Below are 16946 nucleotides of genomic sequence, written 5' to 3'. Positions count from 1 at the left end.
TGGGGTAATGAAAGAATTTGGAAATAGTGACATTGACACATCACTGCAAATACAATTAACATCACTGAACTGTATACTTAGAAATTGTTAAAATGGCAAATTCTATGTAACATATCTATTGTTACAATAAAAATCATTAGTACTTTTATACCCTAGCAACAAACAATACAATAAAAAAATAAAAGAGCAATTTCATTTACAATGGCATCCAAATGAATTAATACCTAGGGATAAATTTAACCAAGGGAGTGAAAGATTAACATTCAGAAAACCAAAAAAATAGAACTGCTAAAAGAAGTTAATGAAAATTTAGATGAATCAAAAAAATTCCATGTTTGGGGATTAGAAGAATTCAGAGTTAAGATGATGATATTACCCAAAGCAATCTATGAATTCAATACAATCCCTATCAAAATTCCAATGGCTTTTTTTCCCCTCAGAAATGGAAAAGGTGGTCCTCAAATTCATATGGAATTGCAAGGAGCCCTCAGTAGCCAAAACACATTGAAAAAGGAGAAGAAAGTGGGAAGACTCAGTTACTACAAAGCTACAATAATCAAGACAGTGTGGTACTGACATGGAGACAGGCGCATAGTCCAATATAGTAAAAGAGACCACAAAAAACCACACATCTATGACCCAGGGACTTTTCAACAAGGGTGCCAATTGCCAGTAAATGGGGGAATTATCTCCTCAAAAAACAGTGAAAACCACCTTCATGACCTTGAATTTGACAATGTTCTTAAAAACACAAGCAAGAAAGGAAAAAATTAAGTGGACTTCATCAAAATTAATACATTTAGTGCATTAAGAGATACTGCCAAGAAAGTGAAAAAAGACCACTACAAAAAAAATACCTGCAAATCACACATCTGATGAGAAACTAGTACTCAAGCTACATTTAGGAGTCCTATAACTCAACAAAAAAGACAACCTGATTTAAACATGAACAAAGTATTTGAATAGACTTTTTTTCCAAAGAAGATAAACAAATGGCCAACAAGTGCAAAAAACACTCAACATTGTTAATGAGGGAAATGCAAATCAAAACCACAACAAGGAGGCCAAGGTTGTAGAGCTCTTGCCTAGCATGCATGAGGTTCAATACCCGGCACCACATTAAAAAATAAATAAATAAGTAAATAGAGGTTTCTCTCCATCTACAACTGAAAAAATTAGTTTATAAAAATCAGGAAACAAGTGTTGGTGAAGACGCAGACAGACTAGAACTCTTGTACACTGCTAATAGGAAACTATAGTGGTATGTGGCTGCTATGGAAAAATTTCACAGTTAATCATAGAACTCCGTAAGAACTAGTATTTCCACGCCTAGTTACATACTCCAAAGAACTGAAAAGAGAGAGACTCAAACAACACTTGTACCTGAAGGTTCACAGTAGCACCCATTCACAACAGTCAAAGGGTGGAAACAACCCAAATTTCCATCCACTAAAAATGGACAAACGATGCCAGGCACAGTGGTGCTCGCCTGTAATCCCAGCAGTTTGGGAAGCTGAGGCAGGAGGATTGCGAGTTCAATGTCAGCCTCAGCAAGAGCGAGGCACTAAGCAACTCAGTGAGACCCTGTCTCTAAATAAAATACCAAAAAGGGCTGGCAATGGGGCTCAGTGGTTCAGTGCCCCGAGTTCATTCTCTGGTACCCTCAAAAATAAAAGAATAGATAAACAAAACATTCATACAGTACAACAGAACACAGAACATCATTCAGACACAAAAAGGAATGAGGTACTGATACATGCTCATAACACGGATAAACCTCAAAAATATTATGTTAAGTGAAGGAAACCAAACTCAAAAGGTCACATGTTGTACAATTCTGTTTATATGAAATATACAGAACAGATAGATCCATAGATACAGAAAGCAAATTGGTGGTTTCCAAGGGGGAGTGGGGATAGGTAATGTGTACTTAATGAATACAGGGTTTTTCTTTTGAGGTGATGAAACTGTTTTGGAACTCGAAAGAAGTGGCTGTTGCACAACATTTTTGAATGTAATGTGACATTGAATTGTAGACTTTGAAATGTTTAATTTTATGTTACATAAATTTTGCCTTGATTAAGGGAAAAAAAAAGAGATGAAGGGCCTAGAATGTGGCTTAATTCCTGGGCTCTCTATTAACTAACTTGTTTGGACTTCAGGAAATTACCAATTTGAGCATCAGCTTCCCCTAGGCAAAAGGGGGATAATTCCTTCTAACTTTTATAGTCATTATGAGGACTTCAGGAGAAATGAAAATAAAGCAGCTAGCACAACCTGGAAGACAAGAGGCACTTTAGACAGAAGTTATTGCTATGTCTTCTAAACTTATTTATGTCCACTTGAATCAGATTAGGAAGATAATCTCAAGTTTTTTTCTCCATAGAATTTTACTTCCCACGTTTGTTTGAATGTCCTTCTCTTGAACAGAAGAATTTTTTCAGTCTTGAAGAGAGCTGTTTTCTTTGTATGTTTGTCCTTGGGTGGAAAGAGAGCTATTGATTTACACCAGTGATGGGACGCAGGGCAAATACACTGTATGTGCCTCTGAATGATCAGCTCCTGGCAAATTCCACTTCTCTGCACTAACAGTTTTTTAATTTCTTTTTTTTTTTTCCCCAGAAATGGGGATTGAATCCAGGAACACTATACCACTGAGCAACATCCCAGCAGTGTTGTGACAATACCTGAGAAAAACAACTTGGAGCCAGCAAGGTGGCACATGCCTGTAATCCCAGCTACTCAGGAGGCTGAGACAATAGGATCACAAGTCAAGGCCAGCCTCAATAATTTAGCAAGACCCTGTCTAAAATAAAAAGTGCTGGGGATATAGGTTAGTGGTAGAGAGCCCCTGGATTCCATACCTAATGCTCCCTACTCCCCCTAAAAAAAAAACACACCTTAGAGGAGGGAAAATGAAAGCTGCTCAGCTCAAGCAACCAGGAAGCAGAGAGAGCGAGAGGGAAAGGGAGAAGGGGCAAAGATGGTGGGGTAGGGGAGAAATAGGCCAGAGATAAAATAAATTCCCCAAGGGCACTCCCTCAGTGACTGACTACCTCTAAACATGCCCCACCTGCCTTAAGTTTCTACCATTTCCAGTAGTCTATTCAGCTATCAATGCATTAATCCATTGATGAAATCACAGCCCTTATGATCCAATCATTTCCCAAAAGCCTCACCTCTGGACTATGCTGCACTGGGGACCAAGCCTTCAACACATGAGGCTTTGGGGGACATTCAAGATCCAAACCATAATTCTAGTCCTTTTTATTTTTTACTTTGAGATAGTCTTTCCCTAAATTGCCCAGGCTAACCTCAAACTTGTGATCCTTTTACCTCAGCCTCCTGAGTAGCTAGGATTAGACACATGTGTCACCATGCTCAGCTGTTGTGACAGGTAACCAATACAAAATTTCTTATCCAAACATTTATAAGATTTACCCAAATCTAGATAAAGGAAAAGTAATTTTCAGTGGCAGCCCCGCCCCCCACATTACTAGCTTTAATTCCTTAGACTCCAAGAGTACCAAGGGCAAAGAGAAAATTTGAGATTGTTGGTTCACTGAAGCCCAATGGTATTTCCACCATATTTTCCTACTTAGGATTTGCTTAACATCAAAAGTCGGCAAACCTTTTCTTTAAAGGCTCTGTGGGTCACACAGTCTCTGTGGCAACTACTTAATTCTTTCATTATATTGCAAAAGCATCAATAGAAAATACATAAACAAACTAATGTGGCCACATTCCTGCAAAATTTTATTTATAAAATAGGTGGTGACCTCATTTGGCTACTCAGAGGTAAAACAAAGATTCTCAATATACCATTTTCATTCCATCAGCTAATTGTGCTACTTCCTAATTCTATTCATATCTTTGTGTGGTTCTGAGAAATGCTCTTTTTTTCCCACCTGCCTTTAGTAATGACAGGAATGTTTCCTAAGAAGGATTCAAAGGAAAACATGGGGGAGAAGAGAGGATTTCACACAATCATTTCAACTACCATCTTCTTTCAGATTTACCTCCCCCCAAACTATATTTTAAGCTTCTTGACAATAGAAAATGAAACTTCCTATTTGTTAGTTTATCCATGCTAGACTAAATTCCTCAAAAGAATTTCCTCTTATTGATTTTTTTCAGAGTGAGTACCTAGCTAAGTGCCTGATATTTTTTCAGCAATCAATAGATTTTTCTTTAACAAATATTTGGTTGAATTCTGTTTATAATGTAATGCCTAGAACATAATACTTTACGATGTAGTCAAAAAGGGAAAAAATGCTTTAAATATATTAAAGAACCTTTAAATTAAGAAATATCAAAGCTAGGGGCTGGGGATGTGGCTCAAGTGGTAGCGCGCTCGCCTGGCATGCGTGCGGCCCGGGTTCGATCCTCAGCACCACATACAAAAAAAGATGTTGTGTCCACCAAAAACTAAAAAATAAATATTAAAATTCTCTCTCTCTCTCCCTCTCTCTATCTCACTCTATCTTTAAAAAAAAAAAAAGAAAAGAAATATCAAAGCTCAAAAGCACTATAGAATATGAACTGTTGTTTCAAATTATACAGTATTTCACAGCCGGATTATCACTTTTTTGTGTGGTGGTGGTGGTGGTAGTATTGAGGATTTAATGCAGGGATGCTCTACCACTGAGCTCTACCACATCCCCAGCCATTCTTATTTTGAGATCCACAGCATCCAAAGTAGCTGGGATCACTGGTGTGTGCCACCACACCTGGATATATTACTTTTTAAGCAGGAATAGATAACTATGCACTTTCCAGTCACCAGTTTCAACAACTGATAAAGGGTTACACTCAAGTACTTAATGAGTATATACTACATGGGCATTCGTTAATCAGTTCTTTTCCTTATAACATTAGTGCACACATATTTCAGAACTGTGTAGAAAAATAATCCACACTCATTTTTACCCCTGAAGTTTTGAAGAAAAGCAGCATTGGGGCTGGAGATATAGCTCAGTTGGTAGAGTGTTTGCCTCGCATGCACCAGGCCCTGGGTTCAATCCCCACCACAACCAAAAACAACAATAAAAGCAGTACCAGGGAGCTAGTATAAATCATATAAACACAGTTATCAAAGACTAATGAAATTACTCATTTAAGATGTAGAAAGAATGTTCTCTTCTTTGAACTAATTATATTTTTATGATTTACATAAAAGGGACTTTCAAGTAGAACTATAAGTGTTCAATAAAAATATGGACTTAAAAGAGAGAACCGAAAACAAAGGATACAGAAGAGAGCTGTTGCAGAGTAGTAGGGACTAGGTCCCTGAGGAAGGAAAAAAGATGATCTCAAGGATCTGAATGAAGTAAACTGGAAAAGTACCCAGGCCAATTGATCCTCTGGACATGCAGGGGGAAATGATGGTTTAGAAACTGAGTCTCTGTAAAAAGGATGAATGAGGGCTGGGGTTGTGGCTCAGTGGTAGAGCGCTCGCCTAGCATGCTTGAGGCACTGAGTTCAATCCTCAGCACCATATAAATGTAAACTAAAGACATTGTGTCCACTTAAAAGTAAAAAATAAATATTAAAAAAAAGGATGAATGAGGCAAAGGCCTCTGTGTAGTCAGTCAGTACTGGCTAATTCTAATATGCCCATTTCCTTACTTCATTACCTAAAAAACTAACAAACAGAAAACTAAATCCAGATAAAGATGATGAAGATAAAGGGAACAAGGAGGCATACCAAGGTAAATATCTCCCTAAATAACTAGATAACCTGTTAAATTGATGATTGTTCATTGGTTTTTTTCCTCAGATATCTTCTTTTTTATAAAATATTTTTTAGTTGCTGATGTACCTTATTCTTTATTTTTATGTGGTGCTGAGGATCGAACCCGTGTCTCACACATGCTAGACAAGTACTCTGCCACTGAGCCCCAGCCCCAGCCCTTCTCAGATATCTTCTTAAAATAGCTTGGGTAAAAGGCAGGGGGGAGCAGCTGGAGATGTAGTTCAGCAATACAATGGATTGATGGACTAGCCTGCTTAAGGCCCTAATTCAAACCCTGATACCACTAAAATAAAAACAAAACAAAGAGAAAAGGAAGCAGGGTTGTGGCTCAGTGATACAACGCTAGCCTAAAATGAATGAGGCACTGGGTTTGATCCTCAGCACCACATAAAAATGAATGAATAAACCAGGCACAGTTGCACAAGCCTGTAACCCCAGTGGCTCGGGAGGCTGAGGCAGGCAGGAGGATCGCAAGTTCAAAGCCAGCCTCAGCAAAAGCAAGACACTAAGCAAGTGAGACCCTGTCTTTAAATAAAATATAAAATATGGCTGGGGATGTGGCTCCGTGGTTAAGTGTCCCAGAATTCAATCCCCAGTACTCAAAAAAAAAAAAAAAAAAAAAAACACACACACACACAATGAATAAAATAAATATTTGTTAAAGAAGGAAAGTACGAAGTAGTAGTAACCAGCTGGGTGCCGTGGCACACACCTATAATCCCAGCAGCTGGGGAGGCTAAGGCAGGAGTTCAAAACCAGCCTCAGCAACTTAGCAAGGCCCTAAGTAACTCAGTGAGACTCTGAGCCCAAAAAGGGCTGGGGATGTGGCTCCGTAAGTTAAGTGTCCCTGGGTTCAATTCCTGTACCAAGGAAAAAAAGTAACCAAATCCTCATTCTGGTTTTTTTGGCAGAAAAACAAAATTAATCTAGAAAAAGAGAGGAATAGGTAATCCAAAATGTATAATGTGTGCTAAAAATGAAGCCTTACAGCAAATGATTGAGTACAGACTGTATTTTTTTCTTTTTTAATTGGACAGCATTTATTTCAGTAAATTAAGAAGTATGGTCTTTGGCCTAGAATAGCCCAACATCATATTGTGTTCACAAAAGACAAGACATACACTTTATAAATTTGACCTCTAAACTCTTACAACAGTACACAGATTAAAACAGTGATTTTTTCATACCTCTTCAAATACACAATATGCTGACTTATTATATACACCCACAGCTAACCTTCTAAAAAAAGATACCCAATCTATGCTTAAAGTAATCAAAGAGAGCCATGCATGAATAACCACACAGACCCGATTTCTACATTTTTACAAGCATTTCACTAAAATGTTAAAGGTATGCAAAAATATATTGGCATGATTATTGTATATATAACAGGTACAATAGGGAAAATAACATATTTTAACTATAATATGAATTTTATAACAATCTATTCTGTAATCCTACAGTGTAAACCTTACCAGAACCATCAAATTCTCTATTTTTGGATAATGGGGGTATGGATTTGAAGGTCTGATTTTAGCTGGGAAAAGGATATACTATAACAAGTCTAATGACTAAACAGCTGCAGATTCTAAAAAGAATTTTATATTATTCTGAGTTAGGAACTAAATTATGCTTTAAATTTTCCATTCAGTGATATCGTTTTTTAGACGCATAAAAGGAAAAAGCAATAATACTTAGAAAGCTGGTCTGTGAGTTCCTCATTTAGTGAAGGGCAGCAAAAAGAAAATTTTTAGATGCAATTTCATTTACAGCAACTTTACAGGTGTTTTTTTAATATTTTTTTAGTTGTAGATGGACACAATGCCTTTATTAATTTTTTTATGTGGTATGGAGAATCAAGCCCAGTGCTTCACGTGTGCAAGGTGCATGCTCTAACACTGAGCCACAACCCCAGCCTCCCCGGGAGGTTGTTTTTTAAACAACTCTACTCTTCTGTTTCTTCAGACAGGCTATAAGCCATAACCATATAAAGGGGAGGGGGCCTACGGTTTGTTCATTTTTGTACCTCCTATAGCCCTAGTAATCAGAGTTCACATTCAGAGTTGGTTTCCCAAAGGCTGCGGATATAACAACCCAGCTGATACAGCACTTGCCTAGCATGTGTGAGGCCTTGGGATTCAATCACCACCACCACCACCCACCCAAAAAAATAAACAAAACCCAGAGTTGATTTCCCAAGAGCAGAGATGTCCATTCTCATCCACATTCCTTTGGAGCCATCTTGCCAGCATTAACAGTGTGCATCATGAGAAGCAAGTACATGTGATAACCGTATGTTAACAAATAAATGAAAACATTATACTTAACTAATAAATTTTATTTTTACATGAAAGATAGAAGAAGAGCTTAGATAAAGGCAAAAGGAAGTATCTATATATAGGACAAAGTATAACAAAGACTAAGAGAAAAAAAATAGGCTATATGCATTATATATACTGATATATATGTATATGCATGTGTGTGTGCATGTATATATTAGATATGCATATATGTCAGAAATCCCTAGGGGTTTTTTTTTAATATTTTTTAGTTGGAGATGGACACAATATCTTTCTTTTATTTATTTATTTTTATGTTGTGCTGAGGATCGAACCCAGGGCCTCACACTTCTAGGCTCTACCACTGAGCCACAACCCCAGCCCCAGAAATCCTTAGGTTTAATCCCCAGATTAAGAATGGAAATTTCGGGCTGGGGATGTGGCTCAAGCGGTAGCGCGCTCGCCTGGCATGCGTGCGGCCCGAGTTCGATCCTCAGCACCACATACCAACAAAGATGTTGTGTCCGCCGAGAACTAAAAAAAATAAATATTAAAAAGTCTCTCTCTCCTCTCTCACTCTCTCTTTTAAAAAAAAAAAAAAAAAAAAAAAAGAATGGAAGTTTCATTTGCCATGCTATACAGAGCTATAGTGTAAAGAAGTATTACGTTCATGAGTCAAAAGTTGACTTGGAAACTAACAGCCTAAGTAACATACCCACAGGAATTCTACATTTTTTTATAAGCTTCAGAAGTTTATTGTAACTGAAGGCAACTTATCAAAACAATAGTATTTCATTAGAGAGTTTTCCATTTGCTTAATCTCAAACTGCAGTAATACTTAACAAGGTACACAAGGTACTACATTTATTTTGATTACATTTATAATTTTAAATTCTTAATCATCTTTAATCAGGAACCAATAAAATTCAGACAATTTCTGAGCATTTTCTGGCAAAGAGATCTTCAGATAAATACTGTCAATATAAAAATAATCCAAACACCCAATTACAATAGAAGTCAATGCATTGATCAAAAACACTAAGATATATTAAATGTCATGAATCCTTAAACCCAAAAGGTAGCTTGAATTCTGTACAAAAGAAAAAGCAAATATAGAAATATAACATTTTTATTTACACACATATATTATAAATTACTTCGAGTTTAAATGTTTTAAGTTAAATTGTTAAATTCATCTCAGACACGAATTATATCATTATTAAAATCAAATTATATCCAAAATAACATGTCAAAAATTAATACTTAGACTAGATACATCATAATAGAAAACCATTTAACCTAATTGTTACAGTTTTAACACTGGCCATCTTAGTTTCTCAATAAAACACTCACTTTGTAACAGTTATGTAAACTTCAAATAACTTTCCTGAACAATTTGTGATTATTATCACAGTCAAATAATCTATAAGAGAGGCTGGGATTGTGGCTCAGTGGTAAAGCGCTCACCTAGCACATGTGAAGGCCCTGGGTTTGATCCTCGGCACCACATAAAAATAAAATAAAGTTTATTGTGTACACTTACAACTGAAACAAATATTTAAAAAAACTATAAGATTATCACAAGGCTGCTCAAGGGTCCTCAGGTAGCAGCAACCAGTAATTATAATCATATACTATCATCACAAGCCCCAGCTCATAACCAAATATATATCTACTACCCTTAAAAATTTGGATTCAAATCTATCAAGTAATGTAAGTTACTGAGTCTGCATGAAAAATACTAAATAAAACACCTCCTTGCTCTTAAGTACTTGAATGTGAATTAAATCTGGAACTACCTGTTTTTTCTGCCTATTCTCCAGCTTCTTTTTTCTTCCCATTAAGCAGTTTTTCACCTAAATATCAGTTGGCTCAAAAAATAGCATGGGATTACAAAAAGCTAATTATTACTTATGTATGAGGATCAAGCTTATCCAAAAGTCATCTCTTTTTCTGGTTCACATATCAATTCTACTTCATTAAGCGTCATCATCATCATATGCAGACAGTTTTAATTATATGCCCATGTATACAGAGTACTGAGTTACTTTCAAACACTTTAAGCATGTACAAATATTTTACTTATAAAACTATGTACTTGCCTTGTGTCTGCATTTAAGTACCACTCCATAGGCTCCTATAATAAAAACAGAAGTAAACAATCAGGGGCATGTATACAAACTAAAGCTCTTTAAGAAATTAAACTCTACTATATTTATATTGCTGATCAGGATATAAAAATAACTAAAATCACAATATTATAGACTAAAAATATAATAATGAGCTACATATAGATAGAGCATGGATACCTTAGTATATTTTATTTTAAATAAACCTCTCAAATGTTTCTCTTCTTATAGAAAATTTATTTAAGATATTTTAAAATTTAAGCTTAAACATTTTCAGAGATAAGATTGGATCATAAGAACTCTTGTGAGTAAATGAAAATTAACTTCGAAGGTTCTAGGGAACTTAAAACCTAGAAGCTAATAACTTCCAAGAGTAAGTTCAAGCACAGAGCCTACCCAAACATACTATCTGTCCTAGGAGTCACTGAAACCCTCTTCTATATTACTGGAATCTCTTCAGACTAGCAAAATAGTACAGGTCAGGGCTGGGGTGCTTGCATGCATAAGCCCTGGGTTCCATCCCCAACACTACACACACACTACATACAAAAATACTATAGATCTCAGCATTCCAACTAATGACTAGTGGGAGTTGCTACCTTTTTGCCATGAAGTGTCAGCTTAAGGGCATAGGCCACTCCCACTCCCACTTTCTTTCAAGTATTTTGATGAGGTTTTTTGGTTTTTGTTTTAAGTTGTAAATGGACACTTTATTTTGTTTATTTTTGTGTGGTGCTGAGGATTGAACCCGGTGCCTCACACATGCTAGGCAAGCGCTCTACCACTGAGCTATAGCCCAGCCCTTGATAAGGTTTATTTTTGACCTTTCAGTGACTAAACCCATTATCTAGGCAATAAACTTAATTTCTTAAAGGCAGAACAGAGAAAATATTGTGCCAACAAGGTACTCAGGAAACTGACGTTAAAGTTAAAATGTGAAAGATCCAATAAAGAATCAAAATGTAGCCAGGTGCAGTGGCCCACACCTATAACAGTGGCCCATGAGCAACTCCAAAAGCAGAGGCAAGAAGATTCCAAGTTTAGACCAGCCTTGGCAATTTAGCAAGGCCCTCAGCAACTTAGCAAGACCCTGTCTAAAAATAAAAAATTTAAAAAGGGCTGGAGATGTGACAATGTGGTTAAGTGCCCCTGGGTTTGATTTCCAAGTACCAAAAAAAAAAAAAAAAAAAAAAAATCAAGTGTAACAGAGCTTCGAAGAAACATCAAAAACATTGGCATTAGCAAACAGGCAAAACCTGTATGCAACTATGAGAAGGGAACTTCCAATAGAGGCTAGGGGACCTAAAACCTCCCTCATTTTGATGGAGATGGAGGAAACTTATTATCAGAATTAAGAAACCAGCCAGGAGAACCAAATTAACTCCATATCACCTGACATCATCCAATCTTCACCATCAGCCCATGCCAGGTATTCTTGTGAGGTGGAAATGTGCTCTCTAGGCTACAAAGATGTAGAGTTTTTTTGACAGAGTTTTATAAACTTCAAATATAGGTATTTCTTGGGGGGGGGGGGAACTTAAGTAATTTACGAAGAAAAAATATGTATAGCAACTAAGGTTCTGATTATAACAAGTTAATATTCTAACTGAAACAACAGTCTCACAATTTTGGTTAATCTGAACCAATACCTGGGAAGATTATTACCTATGGGTGTATTGAGAAAAACAAGGTTATGATCCAGAATGTAGAACATTCCAATCTTGTTATATCCTATGTGCTGACCTTCTCCAGTCAGAAGCCCCTTGCCTAAATCTATAATTGTAATACTTTGAAAAATAAAATTTTAAAAGATAGCTGTCATAAAACAGATGAGACTGAAAATGAATTTTATTTATATGATTAATACCAACATGGGGCTGGGGTTGTGGCTCAGTATTAGAGCGCTTGCCTAGCATGAGTGAGGCACTGGGTTCAAGTCTCAGCACCACATAAAATAAATAAAGGTCCATTGACAACTAAAAATATTTTTTTAAAAATGATTAATACATACCAACAAAGAAATGAAAAAGAAGTTAGTGAAGGAAGAAGAACCCATTTTTTTTTATGTTTTCAACTTCACACCTTGAAACAAGTATCTAATGACTAGACGCTAATTTGTTTCTGTTTATTTGAAAAAGATTTACCAACTTGATATTAAAATCTTGAACAGCTTTGCTTTTCACATAAATTTTTAAAACTTCTTTTGAAATTCAGTTTCTTTGAAAAAATCTAAAATATGAAATTTCTATAACATTTGCCTTAAAGATAAAAATGCTAAGAAACTATAATTATAATCACTTATCTTCTTAGAGCAAAATCATTTATCAAAATTTCCATAAAGTTACCTCTAAGTCAAGAGCAAGAATTACCAAGCAGGAAAAATTTGGGAAGAAATGATGATTTTTCTAGGAGTCAATTTATGAAAAATGAATTATCAAGCTTCATCAAATCAGTAATATCATTGGTTAAAAGCATTATTTTATATACTACTAGAAAAGAAAATGTATTTCTAATTAAACCATGTGTACTACTGATTATAGAACACATCCTGATTTTAGAGATATTAAAATATGACCAAACACTGCCTGAAAATTTATAAAATGTGGTTTGTCATTCTCAAAGAAATACAAGTTATTTGTTTATTTACCTGTATTGAAGTCCAACATTTATAAAATATTTCAAGTTATTCAAAATAACTTAGTTGATATAAAAATGAAGTGTAACTATAAATATATACATATACACACAAAGGAAACTAATTGCTAACGAAATGAATGAAAGTAGTCTTAAATTCTTGATTTATTTAAACTTTAAAATGTTTTAAAATGGTATTGACTTTCTTTCTTTCTTTTTTTTTTCTTTTTTTTTTTCTTTTTCATCTTTCATTCTTTGGTCCCAAGGATTAAACCCAGGGGCACTCAACCACTGAGCCACATACCCAGCCCTTTTTATTTTTTATTTTGAGACAGAATCTCACTAACTTGCTTGGGGTCTCACTAAGTTGCTGAGGCTGGCTTTGAACCAGCAATCTGCCTGCCTCTACATGCTGAGATGCTGGAATTACAGGCATGGGCCACCATGCCCATTGTCATTGACTTTCAATTGAAGAGTAAGACTCAAATTCTTTAAGTGTTAATTGTATTTTTAATATTTTACTCTTAGATTTATATCTGAATTGATAGAGTTAAATTAACAGGATCTGAATATGTAAAATTTTTGATGGTAGGCATAATTGAATATTAATCAAAAACTCAAGGAATGCAAAAAATAAAAATCAAGGAATACAAAAATTTCAACTTACCTTCACCTACAACCCCAAGGATCTCAAATTTATTCATCACATTACCAATGTTAGGAATCTTCATGAAGACAAACTCCTCTTTTGATGTAAGCCACAGAACATGGCACCAAAAAAAAAAATTCTAAGAAATTTTTGCAGTAAATGGAGGAAACAATATCCAAAGGAAAAAATTCTCAACAGTAGACAGGAATTTTCACATATTTGTTCTAATAATGAAGCATTAAATGAGTTCCTGAAAGAACAAACACAAAGGAAAATCATCAGTTTTATGTTGCAGTATTCTGTCACCTTTATGTACAGTGTTTTTTTAAAAAAATGTGTTAATGTTTCATAATGCTAAACAAAGAAGAATCAATAAGAAGAGGGAAGAACCCAAAATGGAATGAACCTCAAGATATGTGAATGAGTAACATAACCACACTAAAGGGAACCAGAGACAAGGGAGAAAGAATTAACCCCAGGTAAATTTTGAAAATAGTACCTACTGTCCTCAAACTGAAACACAAAGAAAACCGCACAATTTTATATTCCACCACTTAAATATCTGTTTTTATTACACAGCGAGATGAAACTTCTTTATCAGTATCCTAGGATTGAGTAAATGAGTAAATACATTGTAGATAATGAGATCTTTGTTTCTTACTCTCATGTAAGGGAGCTATGAATATGAAAAGGGAAAGGCTTGGAGTTGAAGTTAATGATATTAAGCTCACTTTGGATTTTTTCCCCCGTTTTCTTAAGCTCAATTTTTAATATCTAGAGCTGTAGGAGAATGCTCCAGCAGACTGCCTTCAGTCATCATCTGCAACATAGGCTCTTCCTGGAGGCTTCAGACCTTTAGACACAAACTGAAACATCCACTCTCATGGGCTATCAACCTGCTGGCCCAGTTTTAGACTTGGACTTGTCAAGCCCCATATAACCGGGTATAAGCCAAATAATGATAATAAAGTAATCCCCCACACACATTCTGGAAAGAGATATATTATATATACATATAAATGAATGTATATGTATATATTCATACACTCATATTCAAATTATGGACCCATATAAGAAAGAATATATTCTATTTCTCTGGAAAATCCTGTAGCAGTCTGGCTGGGCACAATTCAGGAGCCACTTGTCAAAAGAAACTGAACTCTATTTTTAGAACCACACACGCCAAACAAAACAGCTCCTCAGGAAAAACCTTCAGAGCCCAACTGCCACCACAGGCTTCCCACAAGCCTCTCAACCTCCCCCACTCCTCCTGCTCTTGAGGCCGATTGGCTGGGTCATGTGGGCGGAGCCAAAAAAAGTCCCCCAATGAGCAGCTCCCTGGTCTGAAAGGGCAGGGAAACAGCCCAATGAGCATCACCACAGAGGAGCCAATCAGTTGGCAGCTAGAAGTTTTCTGGGGCTGCTGTGAGCCAATCATCAGCTGGCAGCTGGAAGTATGCTGGCAGCTGGAAGTTTGCTGGGACCCCTTCGGCTGTGGCTCTCAACAAAACCCTAATACAGTCAATAACTTTTTTTCACTAACAAAAAAAAAAAAAAAAGAAAGAAAAGTATCTAGAGCTGTAACTGTAAATGCTTATATACTCATATACATATATATTCCTTAGCTGTCCCCTGAGAGGTTCTAGAAGCAATGACACCCCCAATAACCACAAGCACAGCCAGTGCTCCAATAAAAGGTCCCACAGTTCCTTGGAGAAATAAATGGCTGATTCCAAGGTAAGAGCAAGAAAAGTACAATATGATCCTAAGATATATTTTTGTGGTGCCAGAAAGTAAGGAAATGCTCAAAGAATGATGATGGCATATCAAATGGACACAGGAATCTGATTAAAATGACTCCCACTGGACAAATGGGTAATATTTTTTAAAAAGTATTATTTTTTAGTTGTAGTTAGACACAATACCTTTATTATTTTTTTACTTATTTTTATGTGGTGCTGAGGATTGAAACCAGGGCCTCACACATGCTAAGTGAGTGCTCTACCTCTGAGCCACAACCTCAGCCCAAATGAGTAATATTTGAGCAGCAAAATAAAGATATTTACAGATTATAATCCAGAGAATAAAATAAAAATGCATAAATCCTTAGTGACATAAATAAATGGGGAAGGAAGGAAAGTTCTTTTGTGGAGTATAATCCCAAATAATAAAAAGTAGTGATAGAATTAGAAAATCACCATTTGGCAATCACTCTTGTAATAATTATTTCAGGCAACTAGCACCAATATGCACTAAAACTCGTAGTTGAAAGTTTACCAGAAAACAGGGTATTATCTAGTCTCAAAGCATCTCCCCACAAGATGCCTATTAATTACAAAGGGAAAAAATAGTAATTTCATAGTGAAAAATCCTGCCAGACCCAACCTTAAGCAATCAAAGTTATTATTAACAATAAAGGAACAAACAAACATTATATGCCTCCTGATAGGATGCATCACACCACCAGTTCTGTGGCATTTCTATGAGAAACATAAAATCACAAGATACAACAGACAAGCCTAAGCCAAGAAACATTCTATTAAATAACTATCCAGTATTGTTTAAAAACATTTTCTATCTGTTCTATATCAAAGATTAAAATACATGATAAATAAATACAATGCACGATCCTGGATTAGATTCTAGACATGAAAAAAACAATTATTTTTGTTATAAAAGCCAACTGACAAAATCTAAATGTCTATACATTAGATTACAATATTGTATCAAAGATAATTTTCTGTGGCTGTAGAAAATAATGGTCTTGTTCTTAAGAAATAGCACCAAAGCTTTTAGAAGAAAAATGGAGCGTCATATTTGCAACTTAAACCATTCATTAAAAAAAATACGTAAATGTGGATAGGATAAAAGAGAATGAGAGAAAAAATAATCAGTATAATAAAATAATAAAAGAGCAAATACAATAAAATGTTAACATTTGGAGAATGTGTGCTGAAGCTATAAGAAACGAAATTCTTTGTGCTATTCTTGCAATTTCTCTAAATATGAAATACTTTCATAAATAAATTCAATTCTAAAACTTATTCGTGTGTGTGTGTGTGTGTGTGTGTGTGTGTGTGTGTGTGTTTGGGGATTAAACCCAGGGCCTTGTGCATGCGAGGCAAGCACTCTACCAACTAAGCTATATCCCCAGCCTCCTATCCTATTTTTATAAAAAATAACAGTGGTACCAACACAAAACATTGGTTTAAAAGGCAGAAATAGGGCTGGGGTTGTGGCTCAGTGGTAGAGTGCTTGCCTAGCATGTGCAAGGCACTGGTTTGATTCTCAGCACCACATATAAATAAATATATAAAATAAAGATCCATTGACGGCTATAAATAAATAAATAAATGGAGGGCTGGAATAAATCTAAGCAAATAAATCATCTTTGCTACCTATGAAATTTGAAACGTTTTAGAATTAAGAGTACCTTATGTGGTGTGGATAAGCATTGACAAGAAGTATCCTTTCATACAGGTATGGTGGGCATGTGAACT

General features: G+C 35.6%; 1 protein-coding gene across 1 annotated transcript in view; it reads right to left on the bottom strand.

Annotated features, from left to right (window-relative positions):
* The window catches only part of CDKL5 (cyclin dependent kinase like 5), a gene marked incomplete at its 3' end in the record, with an annotated part of 174965 nt that overhangs the window by 97408 nt on the left and 60611 nt on the right, over positions 1-16946 (bottom strand). Inside the window, exons 2-3 of the mRNA XM_081277068.1 lie at positions 13465-13696; positions 10137-10171 (exon numbers count right to left, since the gene is read on the bottom strand). Of these exons, the coding sequence (XP_081133194.1) occupies positions 10137-10171; positions 13465-13528 (99 nt within the window). The 5' untranslated portion in view covers positions 13529-13696. The remainder of the gene's footprint in view (positions 1-10136; positions 10172-13464; positions 13697-16946) is intronic.

The sequence above is a fragment of the Spermophilus citellus genome (assembly GCF_964194105.1).
Source record: "Spermophilus citellus genome assembly, chromosome: X".
In the NCBI taxonomy this organism is placed as follows: domain Eukaryota; kingdom Metazoa; phylum Chordata; class Mammalia; order Rodentia; family Sciuridae; genus Spermophilus; species Spermophilus citellus.
The sequence above is the reverse complement of the archived record's forward strand: the minus strand, read 5'-3'. Positions and strand labels throughout refer to the sequence as shown.